The sequence below is a fragment of the Electrophorus electricus genome, chromosome 4 (genome assembly GCF_013358815.1).
Source record: "Electrophorus electricus isolate fEleEle1 chromosome 4, fEleEle1.pri, whole genome shotgun sequence".
Classification (NCBI taxonomy): domain Eukaryota; kingdom Metazoa; phylum Chordata; class Actinopteri; order Gymnotiformes; family Gymnotidae; genus Electrophorus; species Electrophorus electricus.
This window is the reverse complement of record NC_049538.1, coordinates 26,785,524-26,806,662: the sequence shown is the minus strand read 5'-3', so window position 1 is coordinate 26,806,662 and position 21,139 is coordinate 26,785,524. Positions and strand designations below refer to the sequence as shown.

The 21,139-nt window shown below is 39.4% G+C and overlaps 1 protein-coding gene across 2 annotated transcripts in view; it reads left to right on the top strand.

Moving 5' to 3' along the window:
• Positions 1 to 10,033: 10,033 nt before the first annotated feature.
• The window catches only part of cttnbp2 (cortactin binding protein 2), a 35,075-nt gene continuing 23,969 nt past the window's right edge, over positions 10,034 to 21,139 (top strand). Inside the window, exons 1-3 of one of the 2 annotated variants that reach the window (XM_027003964.2) lie at positions 10,034 to 10,209; positions 10,335 to 10,432; positions 13,889 to 13,996. In XM_027003964.2, the coding sequence (XP_026859765.2) occupies positions 10,352 to 10,432; positions 13,889 to 13,996 (189 nt within the window). In that variant the 5' untranslated portion in view covers positions 10,034 to 10,209; positions 10,335 to 10,351. Of the gene's footprint in view, positions 10,433 to 13,888; positions 13,997 to 21,139 lie in introns of both variants that reach the window. The other variant, XM_027003965.2, reaches the window with a different exon arrangement.

Genomic DNA, 21,139 nt, shown 5'->3' with positions numbered 1-21,139 from the left:
AATCTTGGTCATATTTGAAATGGAATTTGAAAATACAGTAATTGTGAAGGGTTAAAGAGTCATGGCATATGAAGTTATTTTCTGGAACAGCAGTGGGCTCCCATTTAGTGACAGAAGCTGATGGAGTAACCGCATTAGCTGGACCAGAATCTCTTAGATATACTAAAAAAAAAGACACAGCAGATCTTGTCTGCATTACTTGAAAACTAGCCTTAATTAACTGCCAGTTCTCAGGTTTCCGTTGCTAAAACAGGATGAAGTACTTGGCAGTTTTCTAATACCACTTAAACAGTCACTTGTGCTAGAAAGAATCCACTTTCACTTAAAATAAAGAAAAGAGCACAGTTAATTACAAAGAGACCTCTGGTTTAGGATTTTCTCACTGTTAAGTCTCACATAAATGTGGGAGTGGATTTGTGTGATATTATACAGTATGTTATATATAATGTATATGTTATAATAGTATAATAGTATATGTATATAGTAATAGTATAATAGTATATTTCATGCATTATGCTGGTTATAAAGTTAGTATATGTGCATTGTTGGGTGATTTACAGGAAGGCTGCCTGCTTAAACAGAGAGGAGTAAATCTGGCATGCAGATACTACAGCACTTCATTTCCACAAACAACCCCCCCCCCCCCCCCCCCAAAGTCAAGACACCCCTCAGCACTTAACACATGCTGACTGGCCAGCTCACTGCTAAGATCCTGTTATTTTGTTCTAAATCTAAGGGTACTATCTGTGTTATATTACATTATTACATGCAGTTTGCCAGCTGACTTGGTTGGGTCTTGATACATGGCCTATCTACTGGTTAATAATTCAACTTTCAAGTAGTTTTCAAACTACTCACACAAATGTATAAACATATAATCACATATAATTCATGCAGTTATTAGGTAGGGTCAATAAGCTAACCAAATGCATTCAGATTTACAGAAAGGTTTAACCCCAAAGGAAGGTGTCTGTTCAGTATTTCCTTGAGTAGTTTTGTCATCAGTTCTTTCTATAGGAACAGATGAGGTAATGGAGGCCAAATTTTACTGGAAATGCAGTTGTAAACACGGCAGTGTGCCTCCATAAACCTTCCTTATGGAGGACATCTATAGTGGCGTGTACGGTATTCTTCAACTGGAGTGTTGCTCGAGTACAAAAGGTAACTTCAACTTCAGTTCAGTCATTTTTCATTCTTCTGTGCTTCTATCCATTTCTGAATGCCCACTGGATTTGACAATGCTTTCGAATGTGGGGGTGAGCTGCTCTGGGCTGCAACTGCTGTCCACAGATAAGAACCTGATTTGTGCACAGTGTTATCTGGTTGAGTGGGGTAGCCCGAGGAGGAGCAGACCACTGATTAATAGCCTGAAACTTGGATCCATGTCGTACTTAGATACCACAACAAATCAACATAGCAACAGTGCTCCTTAACATACAAGCATGTGGAGACTAGTTACGAGAAATCAACCACCAGTGAGCTCCTTCAGAGGACTTCTCTGTGTACCCCCTTTAGATGGAAAAAATGTCAGTGTATCTTTAGAACACTAAATACAATATTTTTATTGGTTTTATTTAGTAGACATTTCCCTCAACATAGGTTAATGGCTCTTTACACAGATGGCAACAGAATCTAAACAAGGGTTATTCTTGACTGGCCTTTATTTCAAGTGTGTTGCTAAGTAACAGAACAGATCGATGATGTGATGGCAGATTAAAGACATGGAACATGTACATATAAATAAGAAAATATGAACAACAGCCCACCTCATCCCCAGTTTAACTGTAAAAATTATGGAGGTGTGTTGAATTTTATGGAATATTATTTTTAAATTGTTCTAGGCTTCATGTTATCTATACAGCATGTCTCAGGGTAATTCTGAGATGGCATCTACATTTCATTGTACATCCCTCTAGAATTGGTGTAATTTATTTTTTTAATGATGTTTGGAAGTTCAGAACCCCCCAGTTTCAACCAAAATGACAGAAAAAAATGTCACTCTGCAACATGTTGCTGAACTACTCAGCCTGGATTAGAAGAGTTTTGAAACTACAAAGATTTGGAGACACTGACACTATTTAATTTTATGTCATAAGATTTACTTTACACCCAAAAGCATCCTCTAGCAATAGTTACAAAATAAAGTGAGTTTCATTTGTTTCCATGTAAACCCTGTACTAGAGCTATTTCAAATGACAACTGGCAAAGAGACACCACGAAAATTGTATGTAAATGCATCTTCTAAAAGCAATACATGCTTTTTTGATTGAGATGTTACAATAATCACACACATTTGATATTCTGATATTCAGTTAAAGTTATCTTTCCATATTACCATTATTAATTAGAGTACTTTATTAAAAAATACTATAGGCCATTTAGACGGTATAGATTACAATTTCCATCTTTATTAATCTATAAATTTGTTATTATGAACATTGCCTATGTGACGGCCTGACTGCCGCAGGGCGCGGAGCAGGACGCACAGACTTTGACAGATGTTTATTAACATATAACGCAAACAACATAAACGGTGAACATAAATACACATCTAACTAGCAAAAACAACGTGAACGTTAACAACGGCAACATAAACAATGACCAACAATGATGCACACAGCAACCGGGGTTTAAATACATACAGATGCATGACATTAAACCAGGTGCAGGTGTGTGCTATCATGGAGGGCGTGGCTACAAACACCACAAGGTGAATTCCACTGCACGGGGCGGGCCACATCACGTGACCAGTGGCAATTTATGTCTTATTTATGAAATCTGACTTTCAAGATATGTTCACTGCTACTCAGGGAAATTTATACAGAGATACATTAACAAAAAGACTCTTGCCACACATAGTAACCAAAGACACTTCAGAATAAGAGCTTAATTAGCTCTACATTATGCCTCTTAAAGGGACTCTAATGGAGTTCAACTCACAATGCTCACACAAAGTGTTTGAATCCTCTATTAAGAATTTGGAGTTGAAGATGTGCTATTTCAGAGGCTCAGGCTAATGAAGCATGACTCATCTTTCTGCTGAACAGTTTAACTTCAACTCCCATACACATCTTGGTGTAAAGGCAGTCAGCCTGGGGATTAGATTCTGAAGTGGTGGAGAAGGCTAGGCTGAGTGATATGGGCTGCCAGCACAGTGTACTGACACAGAGCTTTGGCATGAGGCTTCGGGCCTGGGCAAGAAGAAACATCATCTGGTTCTATACCTTAGTAACACACTAGATATACATTTACATGTTAACATGGTAGATTTAGCATTTTTAGAATAGAAGTATTAGGTCTCTTACTGTCTATATTTAGCTTTAGTCAAATGTCACCCAGAGTATGTCCACTGACTGTGTGGTTAAAATCAGTAGCAGAAATAGTACTACTACTGTGCTTAAGTACATTTACGGCTTTTAGTTGACACTTTTATCCAATCTGTCAACCTTCCAATTCCTACTCAGACTTAACCAAGTAGAATTTCTCATACTATAGTTGGTTAATTATTAATTGGGAGACTTTCAACTTGTAGGGTAACTACAATAATTAAAAGAGGTGGATTTGACTCCATTACAACTGTCTAATTGCTAGCCACCTTACTGCTCATGAAGTCTGTATATCAAAGTTTGAGTGAACTGTTAGAAATACCACAGAGTAAATTTTACTTTTGAATATTTGGCCAATTTATATGCAGCTGTTTGGACAGAAAAACAACTCAATAGAGTCACAATCAAATTCAACTACAGACTTGACAAAACATTACATGAATTCTTTATGTTGGGCATAAAATTCTACCTTTACTTTTGATACTACTAGTGTAGCGTAGGTTTTAATGCTCAACCTGAAGTACATTTTTTAATGCTTGACTTTGACTTTTATTAGAGTAACATTAAACGTTTTCAGCTGTCACTCAAGTGAAGGATTTGTGTGCTTCTCCCAACCCTGGGTAAAATTCTCCATGTGGCTCATCTATAGAAAACTCTTGAAGCCTCGGTCCAGTTGGTCACATACTGATATAATAATGTCCTTATGATATTGTCTCATTGCATTGTGATAAACAGCACAACAAAGAGAACAAGAGGGAGGGAGAGCTTCATCAGAAGTTAGGTTGTGGTTAGATACAAGCCCTGCGGTATAGAACCTACTTGCTACAGATACCCAGATGCTTCCTGTCTCAGGCTGCACCCTCTCTCTGATGCCTGCTGTTCTCCTGAATTTGCCATGGACATACGCTGCTCCTGGGTCTCTTATGTGGATATTAAGTGGAGGGAGTCCAACCACATCATGCAGGGCACACCACAAGGGATTATGACTTTATTAGGTTTGGATCTCCACTCTCGGTGTCAGCCTGGAGGCATAGAGTCTTACTACTGAAGAATGCACAGAGGACCACACAGAGTCCACACAGAGTTCTCCTCAGAGAGCACACATAGTTCTCCTCAGAGAGCACACAGAGTCCACACAGAGTTCTCCTCAGAGAGCACACAGAATCCACATGGAGTTCTCCTCAGAGAGCACACAGAGTCCACATGGAGTTCTCCTCAGAGAGCACAGAGTCCACACAGAGTTCTCCTCAGAGAGCACACAGAGTCCACATAGAGTTCTCCTCAGAGAGCACAGAGTCCACACAGAGTTCTCCTCAGAGAGCACACAGAGTTCTCCTCACAGAGCAGACATGGCAGTGCATCCTGGATGAAGTGGGCAGGTTAAGATGGCTTTTGTCCATCATTTTATCTGAAGCTTGTGGTGAACATGGCACAGGCATGTTGAGATTCATGTTTACAACACATTTCTTGTCCATACCTACAAACGTGAATTGCTCATTGCAAAAACCACTGATACTACATAAATGCCAGGCACAAATGCCATATACAATTTGTGTTTATTTAACACTTCCCAATTTATTTAATAAAACACCCAGAAAATAATGTCCATAGCTTGAAACCTCTGGTGAAAGGTCCAGTTTATGCCTTCTATTACTCACAACAGCAGCTCTGAAAGAGGACAATGAGCTCTCAGTGTGTGTGTGTGTGTGTGTGTGTGTGTGTGTGTGTGTGTGTGTGTGTGTGTGTGTGTGTGTGTGTGTGTGTGTGTGTTTGGGCACGCGCACACATCTTTACCAGCTTTCACTCCAGTACGGGATAACAAACAGTGCTGGTCTACAGGAAACCCAAAGACTGACATCATCCAAGGAGGGTCCAGGCTCCATCAGTCTGCATGATAACAAGTCCCACATCCCCTAAGATTCATGTGCTTTAACGCACCATTAACTCAATTTCTGCTTTGTGTAGCCTGCTCATGCACTGCCTATTACATTCTGACAGAGGCAGAGAGAGAGTTGAGCTGTAAGGAAGAGCCATACCTAAATGGTATTTTAAGATGTTCTGTTGTGGGGAAATGCATGGCATACCACTGCAGGATCAGTACAACGGTGTAAGCAGTCTTCCTGGATACACAAGGCAAGAAGTTGAAGTGACTTTACAAATGTGTTCATAAAACCTTATGGCAAGCAGGATGAAAAGGTTTTATGTCTGCTGCCTTTGCCTGATTTGTTCAATATATTCTTTTGGTGTGGTAATACAGTAGTACATTAGTTTGAATTAAATTTAATGGTGGTATACATCTTTTAATTCTTCATTAAACTTGACAGATGTTTACATCACCCAGGAAATCCTAAAAGAATTAATGGGATTATGAATGAATGCAATTGGTGAAACAATCTCAAAAGAGTGATTTAAACAAGGCTGTTTGTTCACTGTTAAACACTCTTGTGAAATTATCTAGTAGAACCCCAGTTAGCCAAACATGCCTGTGAGGAAGCTGGAAACCCCTGGTGGCCTCTGCAGCCTCTGCATCAGAAATTCCAGGCGCTGGTGCTCCTTTCAAGGGTGGGTACAGAGCTGGCAATGGCCACGGGCCTGTATTACTAACATCGCCTTCCTGCCTGCACACAAAGACGTGAATACAGCGCTGTGCCAGCACAAAACCCGCCGCTCTCCTGAGCGCCCTCGCAGGGAGGAAAGATGTAATCTGTGGGCACAAATCTAATTCAGTATCGGTGGCGCATAGGGGTAATGTAATTAGGGGATTTTTACATGAGCTGGCAGGCTGCCTCGGAGCCTCATGCTCAGTAATGTCTAGCAGACCAGAAGTGACGTGGGCTGTGTTTAAGGCCCCTTAGAGGGGGAGTGATCTGCAGCAGCCAAGCAAAGCCAGGAAAAACAAGCTCCATGCTAGAGAGAAACCAAGGGATGTGAGCTTCCCTTTTAAAACTAACAAGGATTCACATATTGCTAATTGATTTTGCATGGTGGCTCAGTGGTGCATTGTCTAACATTCTGTGACAACATCATACATGTTCAGGTGCAAGAATCTGTAGATGACATCATTGTTTTATAAGAAAGCTAGGCATTAAGTACAGCTGCATGTCAATCAAAAGAAAGCCCTAGTCTGGTAGAAATAGAGGTAACTGCTGATTAATATTGAGCTTAATGTAGAGATTCATGTAATACAGTTTTCTTCCTCATATAAGCTTGTGGAGAATTTCTGTTAGAATCTGAATGTGTTGCGAGGCTGTTTCATTGTTCCAGGGTTTTGGTGGGGATACATGTTTAAAGGCAGTGTTGAATGTGACAGCTCACTGCAACAAATGAAAACAGGGAGCTGGGCCAGACTTTACATCTGCACATACTTTCAATGTCACAAAAGCAGTAAACAAATGTCAAATGTCAAACAAATGTCAAATAATGTGTTACTCCATTTCTGGTCTATATATAAGCAGTACTTCTGTGATCCAAATTTCACAGGGCTTTGGTTACATAACAAAGAATGACAAAAGCCCAAATTAAGAAAGATCCACTGAGAGATTATCATAATAATAGCTCCCCACTTTGGCCCTTGACAGCACCTTTACATATCTTACAGAAGAGCTACAGTCTTTGCTAAAGCATAGTTTTAAACTGTATTACACATTACATTGTTAGCTCTGTCACAGTTCATTAGGCTTAGAGTAGCAAGTGCTATAGACATCAGATACTTCTGTATTTTTATGTGATTACTATAATTGTCAGTAACTCAGGAAGTATTCTACACTTAACCAAAAGTGGTTCAATATGAGCCTTCACAGCCCCACCCAACTCTCTACATACCTCCCTCCCTCCCTCCCTCTCTCTCTCTCTCTCTCTCTCTCTCTCTACCCTCTCACTCTATCTATCTATCTATCTATCTATCTATCTGCCTCTGTATCATACACACACACACACACACACACACACACACACACACACACACACACACACACACACACACACACACAAGGAAAAACAGTGTGAGAACATTCTGTAATTCAAAGCTAATATAAGTACTTTACAAGCACTGTGAGCTGTGAGAAAAACTGTGTGGGCTGAGAAACCTTTGGTTTTCAGAACATGCTTCATTGTATGATGAAAACTTCAGCGTATGAAATAAACCAAAAGCTCGAAACGCTGTGTGCAGATAGCCCTCATAAATCTGATAGAGCAGCGCCCCTTGGTGGTGTGTGAGTTCTACCAGTAGAAAACGGGGATTTTGGTGGGCAGGGGCAGGGAATTGAAATTTAAGAAACAACATTCCCGTGTCAAGCAAAGATCCCTATAAAGACACAACACTGAAGAGAAATAAAGAGCAACAAATATAAAATCTCATTTAAAAACACATTTATGAAAGTCTTGTTTAAATAACCGCCTAATATTTTAACTCTTAAATTATAGCAAGAACCACTGGGTCCAGAACCAGCTGTGATATTGGACACTGTAGGAGTCATTGGAAATAAATAGATCAGGGCATGTGATTCACTGAGTATCCAGTGTTCACAGATAACATTCACAGTTATAATGACAGATTTGTCAAGACAGATTTATCAGTGTTCATCACAATTAAACAAATATAAAGTGACCAATTACAACAAAATGTACCTTTTCAAATAGGATTTTTGCAAGCTTCTGATTCTCTTACACTACATTAATACAGCCTAATGAAGTATTACAGCATGGAGCCAAGAACAAGCTCACTGGGCTAGAGGAACCCAAGTCATGAGTATTGTGTTATTGCGTATGTTTAGAACTGTAATCTGTGCTGGTTACACAATTCTTCTAACTGTAACATTTGTAATATTTGTAAAATCATCACACTGATTTACAGATATTTATTTACAGATATTTATCTGATTTACAGATATTTATCAAAACAGCCTTCAAAAGAAATCAACAGAACATGTCACTAACCTTAACCAGTACTCCCAAGTGTCAGCTCCGTGGAATGTAAATACACTCACATATGCCCCCTGCCGGCTCGAGTTGAGAGAGGAGCATGTCATGATCTTAAGATGTCAGAAAAACATGCATTGGAAGATAAGACCTTGAACTATATAAGTGCTTAAACAATTGAAAATGATAGTCAAATGATTGTGGTGGTTACAATAATTTCACATGATCTACATGACTACTGCATAACACACACATCCAGCTAGAGTAGCACAATGTTTACAGATATTGAAACATCCAAGCAGACACTAACAAAGTACTCTGACCTCTATACTTAAATCTTCTGTATTATACAGTTCTATTTATTGACATATAACACAATATTTTAAATAGATGTTATGCATTTATACATTTATATGATGGTGACGAATGTATGCATTTTTATCTATCTATCTATCTATCTATCTATCTATCTATCTATCTATCTATCTATCTATCTATCTATCTATCTATCTATCTATGTGAATATATTCTATCAAAGTTCTATCAATGGCAAAACTAAATAAAAGCTTCCATGAATAAAAATGATAAAAACAGTGTCTACAAATAAAAGTACATCTAAACTTCCACAGCTGGTCCACCTTTAAGGTGCCCATCTCTCTATTCTCCATGTGAGGAGTCTCCATTCTGACCCTTCACCTCAAGTGAAACCATTTCCTCCAGGAGTCATTGTCTCTTGGACAGAAGGATGCAGCCACATCCGAAGTGCTCAGCATGGTCATAGCTGTTGTCGACTGGGAGCCACTAAGAGTCTCTGTGTCCCAACAATGGTGTAGTCTGTCCCTGCCAGACCCCCTCTGGAGGGCAGGGAAAGACAGACGTAGCACGGCTAAAGCAGGCCCTATTAATCACTGCCCTTCATCACTGTCTTTTAGCTTCAACTTTATCTTCCTTAATTCCATCTTCTCTTTTTTTTTAAATTTTGGAATACATTTTCAATTATTGTTGTTGTTGTTTTGTTAAATTAGCCACTCTTTTCTTGTTCTTTTTTGCATATGCTTGTTGAATTTGATCACACGCTGTACTGAACTGCCTTAAAAGAGTTCATTATATTTATGGAAGCCTTGCTCACTCGTATTTTGTATTAATCCGTTCAGAAAGCAGTGTTATATTAACACAGGATAGAGTCGAATTTTAAAATATTGCCGGATTTAGTTATGAAATCCCTCGCAAAATCCCCTTTGAGTGGTATAATTGTTTTTATCTTTAGTTACATGGTAGAGTAAGGTAGACCATTTGAATCCATAGGGATTCAACCTCAGTTGCAGCTTTGGATAGCTTCGTGTGATGCAGCACTTGTGTCTCTGAAAAGGCGTTTAATACATTTGTGACCGAAAAAACCCCGAATGCAGTCAGTTCATATTATGCAATACAACGTACTCATTTAATTTGTATGCCTACTACAGATAGGTTTAATCGTATAAGTCTATCATTAAACCAACAAGTGTGATCCTGGAATGACTTTAAGACAACAAATGTAGCACTTTAACGGTCATAGAAATCGCCGACATTTCTAGTGGAATGAGGTAAAAATGGTTTGACCATCATATAAGTCTTGTACTTAGTCCATTTTGTGACACTGGTAATATGTGAATGTATCCCAAGGCCTTGAAAAGCGGTGTACTATAAATATTAGGTTCTGGAGTGGCTAGGGCTCTCCTAAATAAAGAAATAAACCGCCATTGTGATATTTGTCCGTTAAAATGCCGAACAGAGCGTTTAAAACAACCGCGTTCAAACAAGCCGCGTCACTCGTCTCGAGGGCAGCGCTGTACCTCTTTTCAGGTTGAGTGCGCGACGAGTCGCATCTGGAATACGGTTTTGATTTACGCCCGCATCGGAGACGCAACCTGCTCGCAAAATCTCCCTCCCCCGATTCCCAGACCGCATGATCCCTCTCATGTAAAAGGTTGTTTTTTTGTTTTTTTTAAAAAATTGTTATTATACGTGGGCAGTTCACTGGAAGTCACGCAAATGTTAAAATAGTGCCGAATGCGTTATTTTATGTTCCGTGTGGTGCCCGCACTCCAACAGTCCGCTACAGTGAGAAGATGGCGTCGGAAGGAACGAAAGGGGAGCAGCCACCTCCGGTACAAACGCTGGTAACCGCTGTCCATGGAAGTGTTGAAGCGGTAAGATAACACAAACGAATCTTTTCTTACTTTACCGATAAGGGTGTAAATATAGGAAAAGAAAGAAAGACAGAACGAGGCCGGTCATCGCTTTTTTCCCTCGTTGCTAATCCGCAACTCAAACCAAATACTATGGTGCATATCAGTTGATGTTACGAATACGGTCTATGGCGGTCCAAATAGGGCTCCGGGTTTTTGGTACGTTAAAATAAACATTTAACGGTTATACACGATACACGATACATTTACACAGTGGCGTAGCATCCTGCGCTTCAATTAGATAACCTAAGCTAGCATTGTGTTTTCATTCAGAGAAGCTCTCGCAAAGCTACATTGTCCAGTGAATGTGCAGCTGCGCAGAGATTTTTAAAATATAAATATATATATTGACATAATGGGGTATTTTAATCGGGGGGGGGGGGGGGGGGGGGGTCATCTTTGGGCCTAATATATTTGTCAAAAATGATTATTACTTTGTTACTTACTGCATGTAAGAATGTAATTTTCATTTTCACCACGGTTTGTAATTGAGCTGCTTATGATGTGTGTGTGTGTGTGTGTGTGTGTGTGTGTGTGTGTGTGTGTGTGTGTGTGTGTGTGTGTGTGTGTATATATAGAGAGAGAGAGTAATAATGCCACAGTGAACTGTTGCTTGTCAAGGATGAATGTATTTTCCGGGTTAGCTACACTAGTTATAATAATGTTGACCAGCTTTCAGTATGTCTCATCTCATCTGTCCAAGTAATGACTCACTTTATAGGTAGGAAGTCATCAGTGCATGAAGAATTCATTTTTTATTTGATGACTGTGTGAAATTAAGTAGAGTTGATATGAATTGAATTGCTGTTTCCTTTTGTTTACTTCTGACACAACCTTTGTTACAAATGCTGTAGTTATCAGCATATGTAACAGGCCCTGCTGACCAGCCATTATTAAAATGAGTCTTACCCCCAGGAGAGGATCTGAAAAGCTTGTCTAAATAGTAATGTTTTTTCTGTGTTGAAATTGTAGTGCTCCACAAAGACTGTCCTAACCATACCGCTCATAGGCTTGATAGCCTCATTTCATCTTATGCTAACTTAAATAAATAATAAGTTGTGTGTGTGTAAGTATACTCCCTGTATAATATGTATGTCTCCCAGTTTAACTGTGTGTACTCCATGGAATTATAATATATAGGGCCAGGGATATGATTGTATCTAATAGAATAGATTAAGATCTCCTTTCAGTAGGTACGTGTTTAAAAAAAACAAACAAACAAACATGTAAAGAAATAGGGAAAGGTGAAGAAGAAGAGCAGTAAAGAGAAGGCGGAGGGTTGAAGACACGTTCACCGGAGATGTTACTATATTGGTCTGAATTTCAGTGACTCAGCTGACATAGTAGCATGTCATCCAGCCAATCTGAGCCATTTTAACAGCCAGAGGCTCGTTTACATTTAGCGTTCAGTTGAACAGGTGCTCTGGCTGCACCACGGATCAGCCAATGGGCAGCGTCAGCCATAAATCTCTGTCTCGTGGGTCCATCCGGATACATCTAAAGGGTATGGTGTCAATGCAAGGGTATATTTGAAGTCATTCACTTTCTAAGCCCAAGCATGGGCTTCTTATGGGCTTCTTTTGTTGGTCCTCAGCAAGAGCTCTTTCTGTCAAGGAAATATCCCATTTGACACAAGGGTTTTAGAGTGGGTGGTTCTTGGTTTACCTCCACCAAACTCAGCCTTGCTTGGGTTTAGTTGGTTTCTTTTTGTGCATTGTCAGTGTGTATTTATTTAATGAGGCCACATCTGTGGACTGTTTGCAGGTCCTCAGTGAATAATGTTTGGTTTGGAGCAGAGCAATGCACACAACAGTACTGCAGCCTTACTATTCTACATTTTGCAAATAGCAATAAGATAAGAGCAAGAAAATAATAGACTTATGTTTTGTTATTTCTTAATGAGCTTCTTGAGCGCTACATTTTTTGGTAGATATGTGCTAGATGTGCCAGATATCAGTCCTTTTTTAAACATGGAAAGCTTTTAAAGGCACAAAAGGGAAGAGTTATTGAAATGTATCTGATTCTGCCATGATCCATAGTGACTTGTCCTCATCATACCTTGCACATCCCTGCTGATCAAGAACACCTTCAAGCTGGTCAGGTCACTGAACCATTTTTGTATTGTGCAATTCTGGGAAACCATCAGCTGCTTTTGTCCAATCTCATCTTCAGTAGCCAGATTTAAAGAAATAGCATCAGAATACTTAAAGCATCAGACAGGTAGAGAAAAGAAAGCTGGAGCTAGAACGTCTGAAAGATAACCCTTCTTAAAGATAAAGCAGTCAGGATGTTGGCAGAAAGGCAGCCCTTGGCACAACTGATGCAAGTCTTGCCCTTTGCATTGTAATCCTGGAGCTTGTATCTTAACCATGCACCTTGCGTGCGTTCACGATTAGGTAATGAACCTCAAAAGTGAAACCCAATCTGATTACACCTACCCCCATCACTCCCTCCCCACCCCAGATGGACTCCATATGTCAGTAAATCCTGCTCAAAGAGACCCACTTAGGCGTTTTACTGGAACCCAGTTAATATTCCCAGAATGCACTGTCAGAGACAATCCTATGCAGAGGTAAAGCTCATTGATTACCTATATAATGAAAAAAGTAGTCATGTCTGAAAATTCCCAAACAAGAATGTTTTCTGTTAAATGGAATTACTCACTCTTTATCTATTTTTAGGTGAAGCCACCTTCTTCAAGGAGTTTCATGGTTTGGAGAACATTAAATGTTTTCTTAATTGGGAGCAAAAATGAAAAAAAAAAAGATTTTTTACAACAATAGTGTCCTCGGACAACCAAGGACCTATAACTCGTTACCAAGAAATACAGTACCACAGCAAGCTTTGATAATATATGTAATTGGATGGAATAAGAAAACTCAGCCAAGTAAATGAAATTTTGTAATAGTGCAGTAAATTTAGTTAGCCATAGCCAGACGATCACTAAAACACACTGTAGCAGTGCTGACATTAATTACTATCTCAGGTTTTACAAAGGTTTCCATATGTTTTGTGTAGCAAAGTTTTACTGGGAAGCAGACTTTCACATGCTTCACATGTGGTGGCATCTCCAGACAGTACTAAAACAAGTGCATAGGATTGTGAGGTGCTCAGAGTGGTGAGAGAGAGGTGGGGTTTTAAAAGCCTTGGCCTGTGATTGAAATAACCCCTAGATAGTTTTAGACAGACTGATTCTTCCCACCTCACCTTTTAAATAATGTTTTTCTCTCTGTAATTCTGCTGGATGTGATGGCAATGCCTTGATGTATTCCATCTATCCATAAAGACCAGTAATTGTAAGTTGCATCTGCCCTGCCCACCAAGTATTTCTTCTGCCAAAAATTGGAGCAACTGTCCAAAACATGAATTGTTGTTTCCTTCCAACTATGCCCATGTCTCTGTGCTTGTGTGTTTCAGAAATGTGAGCTGAACATGGATAATCTAAGTAAACCGGAGCTTCTGACCCTGCTCAGCATCATGGAAGGAGAACTGGAAGCACGAGACCTGGTCATTGAGGCGCTCAGGGTGAGTTCCTGCCATGTTCCTGTGCTAGCAGAACTTGCATTATTTTTTGCATTTAGGAGGAGCAGCTGGTGTATTTCTATGTGTGTCTGCATTTGAGGTCATCATAGCCAGTGTTTATCAGTCATTTTGATCGTGAATTTCAGCATTGCAGAGCAGCTCATTTGAATATGATTTGTTTCTAAACTTCTGCTGAATGTCATTTTGAGATGCATCTGAAAAATCCTAGGTTTACTGTTCAGATCAACTATTTTTTCAGTTTCACTTAGAATCCTCAGGATAATATCATACCTGTTTTACAGTCTTGACAACCTGATGAGGAATAAATTCATTAAATAAATAGTTTGGCAAAAAATCTAATTCATAGTTTTCCTCTTCCCCTGCCTATAGTTGAGCTAAAGACATATTTGGTATCAAAATTGTGCTTCTTTAGTTTTGTATTAAAGGACCCTGTATGTAGTGGTAGTGTTTGTAGTGAACACTGTTGCTGAGATTATACCTAAGGCAAGTGTGTGATGATTTTGGCATGTTGTTTGTGTTATGTTTTTGCTTAGTTACCCTCATAGTTCCCGTACAAAACTAAAGTAACAAGACAGCAAATACATATTGATTGAAAATATGTGTTAAAGGGAAAGTTGCATAAATTTGCTGAATCTCTTTTAAGTTATGGTCAAGATGATGATAAGATGAAGATCAAATCTTGACTGTTTTATGTGAGGTCTGTTTGGTTTCATGACTTCTTTCTTTTTTGTTCATCCCTTCCTCCTTGAAAACTGAAAGGGAAAATCCTGTTAGGTTTGGTATTTTATGCCATGTTATTCTGAACCGATGAGACAGCGTGGAGTTGTGTTTGATATAAAACACAGAGAAGGTCAGCAGACATGTCCTTTGCAGTTAAGAGTCCAGTGTTCATCTTTGCGTTCAGGCCAGCACCTTGCTGTGATTAAAAGCCCCGCTATCTGGATTGGAATGTTTGCAATGTCAAGGTCAGAAGTGACACCATTTTTTCAGGTGTTCTAGTTCAGCTTGTCCTCTCAAACTTGTTATGGAATCCTGTATGATTACTTAGGCCTCATTTCTAGGCTAGCTTGTTGACATAACGAGGGGCATCTATCTGTCTCTCTCTTTGTCTTTCCCTTGTATTTAAACCTAGCAGGCAGATGTACCTTTGCCTTGTCTTGTCATCTGCGTTCCCGCTCCGTCTTTGCTCAGCAAGGCTTGTCATTCCACTCTCTTTGTCAGGCAGTTGCTCCGTAGCTGTGTTTCCCAGTAGGCCTCCCCCTCTTCCGATATCCCAACCCTCTCTTTCCATCCCCATTTCACTCTCTCTTCATCTCACTCCTTCCTCCCTCTTCCCGCTTTCCCCTCACTGCAGCAGTCACAAGCACAAAGTCTCATTTGTTTCCTCGGAGAAGCTCAATCAGATACAGAGCAGACAGAACTGGATAAGGGGCCTCTGGCTGGGTGGGGGGATTTTTTAAAAACTTAAGCCTGTATGCGCCTGTATGCACCTGCATGCCGATTTATTTTCTTCCATGCACAGAATGTGGGCCTGAATGTGAAAATTGACGCTATGTGGATCAAAGTGGCCACCCCATGCATTATTAAGAGGCGTTCGTCTGTGCGATTAATTAGTGATCTGAAAAAGCTCATGGAGCTGTTGTATCGGTTTTCATCGTAGAGAATAGAGGGCCACAAGAAGATTAACTGAATTGGCGCTCAGTCACAATCCCCTTCCATGCATCAGAGTCAGCTGTTGATATCTGGCCAGGTTACTGGAAAAAGGTACGGCACGCTGGTTTCCCACGCTTTGTGTCATGTGATGCAGAAGAAATGTAAGGAGGACTAAGGGAATGGGAACATGTGAAATTTTTTCCCTTGCAGGCTTAGCTTTAGAAACAGTATGGAAACTGGATAATAACCAGTGCTTTTCCTTACAAATAAAATAGTCAGGTAATATAATTTATATATATAAGCAGGATGACCAAAAGCATTACAATGTAAAACTGGACAGGCATGATGTCATAAGAAATTAGATAATGAAACAAATAAACCTGCATGCTGAAGCCAGTCCTACTGCTGAGATTCTTGGATAACCTTTGTCAAAGCTCTGTTTCATCACCCAGAGTTTTATTGGCATGAGTGTGATTTAACTAGCCATACATACTTTAAGTGAGTTGCACCATATCTGCCACTTGATGCACTGACTTGATCAATCTGTTCGTCAAAACTTGAGAAACTAGTCAGCGTGCAGGAAGGGGGCTGCACCAGGCATGCAGTGGGGCCAGCTCTTTTCCCACTACCTGCCTCGAGCTTCGATGGCTCATCAGTAAGAAGGTGCTACTGTTGCGGTGCAGCTGTGTCCCTGGTCAGACTGGGCTCTTTAGCATACTCAGCACGTGCTCTCTGCAACCACCACGTGACCCAGCGGCCAAGGGGCTGTCACAAGTCAAACTGGAAACGTGCTCCAAAATAGCCTCGTGCCCAGCGCTGCGTATGGATGTGCGTGTCACAGTGAGTGAAAAAGAGCACAAGCCAACATGTTCAGCCCTAGGGCTCTGCCTGGTTATTTTGGGGTTTGTGCGTCAGGTGTAAGTTTGTCAGTCAAAATAAAGCTTTCGAACTCTAGACCTTGCCAGTGTACAAGCTCAGCCTTGCATTGTTTGTGACAGCGAGGGCCCTGTGCTTGCATATTTATGTTTGCTTTATACAGATGTCATCTTGTTTATATTGCACAACTCGCATTTAAAATGCCTAGGCAAACACTATATTGTAGGTCTAGTTGTATGGTTCATGCATGTGAGCAGGTGAACTGGTAGGAAATTTGTGTATTTTGCAGGTTCAGACAGTGAATAGCACTTCTTGGCTTCAACAGAAAGCCCAGAACAACATGGTAGAGTTGCCAGGGCCTGCGGGCATCACTCCACTCGTTTTCCCACTCTACCTTTGTACTTGTCATGCTATCTCTATCTATCTCTCTCTCTCTCCCTCTATCTATCTATCTATCTATCTTGTAACATTCTCTCAAGTGATGTCTGCAGCAAAGGCAGCTTGCAGCATCGTTGCATGGACAACTCTGATGGTGTGGGTGTGAGAAAGTTGTAGATCTAGGATGTAACTCCTTCACATGGGAAGGATATGGAAAAGAGCTTTTTACAAGTTTACCTGCGATACAGTCTTTTTTTATAGATATACCTTTGTTTCCCAATTATACCTTCTTAACATTGGGTTAATCATGTGAAAATGTTGCCATAACCCCTACCGCCCACCAACCCTAACCCAACTGCAAATAATTTTAACCTTGGGTAAGATTTCCCAACAAAATACAAATGGTGTCAGATTCCATGTGCCATTATACTATGGACAGTCTGTCCTGTTTGTTTCTTATTAGTGAACATAGATTTTTGGCAACGAGAGATTAAAAAATGGTCAAAAATAAGAAAGACCTTTATTTATAGATATAATATAGAGTTGCGTGAACTCTGAAGAGAAGTCATCCTACTTTCACAGAAAGAAAATCAAATCTGGAAGGTTAGAGTTTCCCAGGCTGAACTCAGCAAATATAAAAACAGCTCCTCTGACAGCATTCTACAGACCTTCATCCCAGCATGCACTTCATCCTTTGTGGCTCTTTGAACCTACAGAGTCTGCATTGTTCTCACCTTACCATGGGGAAGAGTTATGATCCTGTCTCACTGTAGGGCCAGCCAGAGTCCTGTTGCAAATAACTGTGCTTGGCCTTTTTTTTTTTTTTTTTTTTGTCATCCTTGGATGGAGGAAAGGAAATTGGCCTCTAAACTCCTCCTTTGAATGGTCACAGCACTGTAGGGCTTGATGTCCTGTGCAGCACTATCCAAATGAACTGACACCATCAGAGGAGCTCAGATATTTGCTCTGTGCACACTAAACCTGATCCATCTTAAATGTGAGAATTACTGTGGTAATGCAGTAACTACTGCTGTATAGTGACTGCTGTAACTATATTTATTAATTTTGCCTATTTCCCCATTTTGATCACATGCAGTTTTGATTAGTTTAGTAGCAAAAATGCTCTCTGGCATGAACAGCTGAGAATGTATAAATTATAGTAGTATATTCATATCAGAATTAGTATGTGCTGATTAAAACTTTAAATCAGTTGCCAACTGCTGGGGAACATTACATGAATCAAAATAAGTTTTTGGTCCTTAACAGAGCATTGTGTTGTTGTTTTTTTCAGGTTTTCAGGTTTTATCTTTTATTTGTGTCACTCTACCACTGAGATGCAGAAGTTCATTTATGTAGCAGCTCCAAGAAAAGGGGGAAAGGCCCTGTAGTGCTCATATGGGGCACTTAACTGAATTTGCAACACGATAATATCATTTATCACTATAATTTTGGAGATGAATAATTGTTTATCTAAATTTACCAGCAAAAAAAATCTGAGAGCCATCCAACTGCAGCCCTGCAGACCAAGCCCCTGGTCAGGCAAGTTTCTGAGTGGCCAGTCTTCATATGCTGGGTAGAAGTGCTTGCCAAATGAGAAAATTGCAGTTGATGACAATGCCCACTATCTAGAAAAAAATAAACAATTGACATTTTTTTTCATTGTAATTTTTACAAAAATATAGCCAATCCATTTTACAAACATTTTTTACCATGCTATCCATATAAATGGGCTTATCATAAAGTGAAGTAAGCTCATAACCTAACTACTGATGTTCTAGCTAAATAAAGCCGTTGTGATTAATGTTTACCAGGCTGGGTAGCTTGCTTCTTGGCAAATTGTCAGTTAAATAAAATGTTGCTTCTTATGCCTTATATAGATGTTTTCAATTTATGTCACATGGATGTTTCCATGTTATTATCAATATACTTTTATAAAGATGTTTCTTATAAATGTTTATGGTTTTATTCATTAAAATCATGTAATGGTTTGTTTCTGTTTTGTGTGTAATCAACATTGCTGCTAAATGATGGCTTATTTTAAGACAATGTCATGCAGTCAATTGGTTATGTTGGTTAAACCTAACTTTATATAATTTTGTATTAATTTAATGTTCTATGAGTATAATTTAATGCTGAACAGTATACCAAATGACAGCTCCTCTGTTAACACTAATTTGTTGTTTTCCTTTTTTTTATTATGTTTTTTATTATTTTATTATATTTATTTGCCTAGCTTTTATTTTGAAGATGGACATGCTTCCTACCAGTCAGCCAGGGGCCTGTCTGCCCAGCACAGAGCTTTGCCCATCCAGGGGCTTAATGTAAAGGGCTGCAGATGGAAGCTACTGAATAAGTCTGAAAGCATGATTAGATGTGCCTCTCATCATGACATGCACCTCCACATGTGAAACAACAATCCATTACTCAAAGCTTTGAAAGCATGACACCATGGTTTGGGCTCCTCGCATCATGAAGTAATACCCAAAACTATCACATACTATTAAGCTAAAGATATGCTGCCATGTACAATGGTTAGAAAATAATGCTTTTCGCACTTGTTAAATATGATGAGTAAATTGTACCGGATTCACCTACAGTTTTCTCCCATGTTACCATAGGAATTTTGTACCATCAGAACTGCAAATGCACTAAAATGTGAAATTCCTTGGCTGTTGTAGTTGTTTGAGGTTGGCTATGTTGGGTCTATGAGCTGTTGAGCTGTATAGTAAAGCTTGCACTAATACCAGAAAAGTAGTCTATTGTATATTTTATTTTACTTATGTTTATTATCATTTGTTCATATATATTTGTCTTCTTGCTTTTTTAAAGAATACAGCCTTGTGTTGCACAAAATGTTTGCACTATAATAATTTCCACAATTATTTAATTTAAAGAGATGTTATCTATTGTTGAATAAAATGGTTGGAATTATATAAAATGGTGCTGCTGTTCATATATGCACAGGAATACTCTAATCATAATTTATCATATTTCACATCACTTAACGTTGATCATTTTAGCATCAGAATCAGGATACCCAATGATGTTATCACACATTGCATTTTTGTCTATATCATGCTGTGTAATATGTTGAAGGGCTAGAAAATTGTTAAAGTAATTATTATATTGCTTTGTTAGGTAATTTGTCACTCTTCTTACCAATGTCCTCATCACTACCTTCCACAGTGATGTCATTTGACAACTTAACTGAGATGGTGTAAAAAATTATCAAAATGGTTCCTGATTTAGACCTCGTTGTGGGATATATCTGAAGAGCACAGCAGAGTTCCCTTCTTCATGAAGGAAATGGAGCTTCATTCACATGGGAGCTTATCAACACTATAAATAAAAAGAAATTTAAAAGTAAAACTTTTTTGGTTGGAGGATGACAATAAGAAGAAACCTTAGTAATGTGGTTTGTTATAATTTAGCAGGTACAAATGAAACCCAAGTGCTAAAATTTCACCTTTAACACATCAACACTGGCAAGGCAGTCCAAACCATTTGTAGACCCTAGTTCAGTTAAATGTTGTTGACAGCCAGAGTGGGGTTGCCACTCATGCACAGCATGCTTTATTGCCGGTCTGTTTCCACATCTGTCCTGGACCTCTGCTTGTGTTTCAAAAGTCCCTCTGTTATTTGCAGACTTGTTTTCTTCTCTGGACTTTTAACAGAGACTCTCTATTTCGAGCTCCTCTGACGAGCTTTAGCACATGGGACACAGCAGCCAACCTGTGATCACTAGTTATCCATAGCTTTGGTGGCCTTTGCATTGCTCTGTAAGAAAAGGGGACAGCAGATAAAGGTGTGCAGCCTGACTCATGCAGTAAAATCCCTATTATGAATTTAAACATTGCATGATGTATGATAATCTCCAGGAAGTATCCCATAACCTCATGATCATTCTGTCAGGACTGGACATGGAAACAAAGAAGTCCTAGCGAATGACAGAGAGGTGTGCAGTATGAGCCACTGGCCTGGAGATTTAAACAGCTGCATGCTTAGTTAAAAAGGGAACAGAGACTGACATCACATTTTAGCAGGATCTTAAACCCACACAGACACACATTTAAAAGAAGAAAATATAGCATTCAACAGTCCTGCATAATCAAGTACAGTCATATTCATCAGCAAGTTAAACTGTTGCCCTCAGTTACAAATGTGGGTGAAATATGTATGATCAACTTCTGGCTTAGTGCTGTTAAGGATGATGCATGT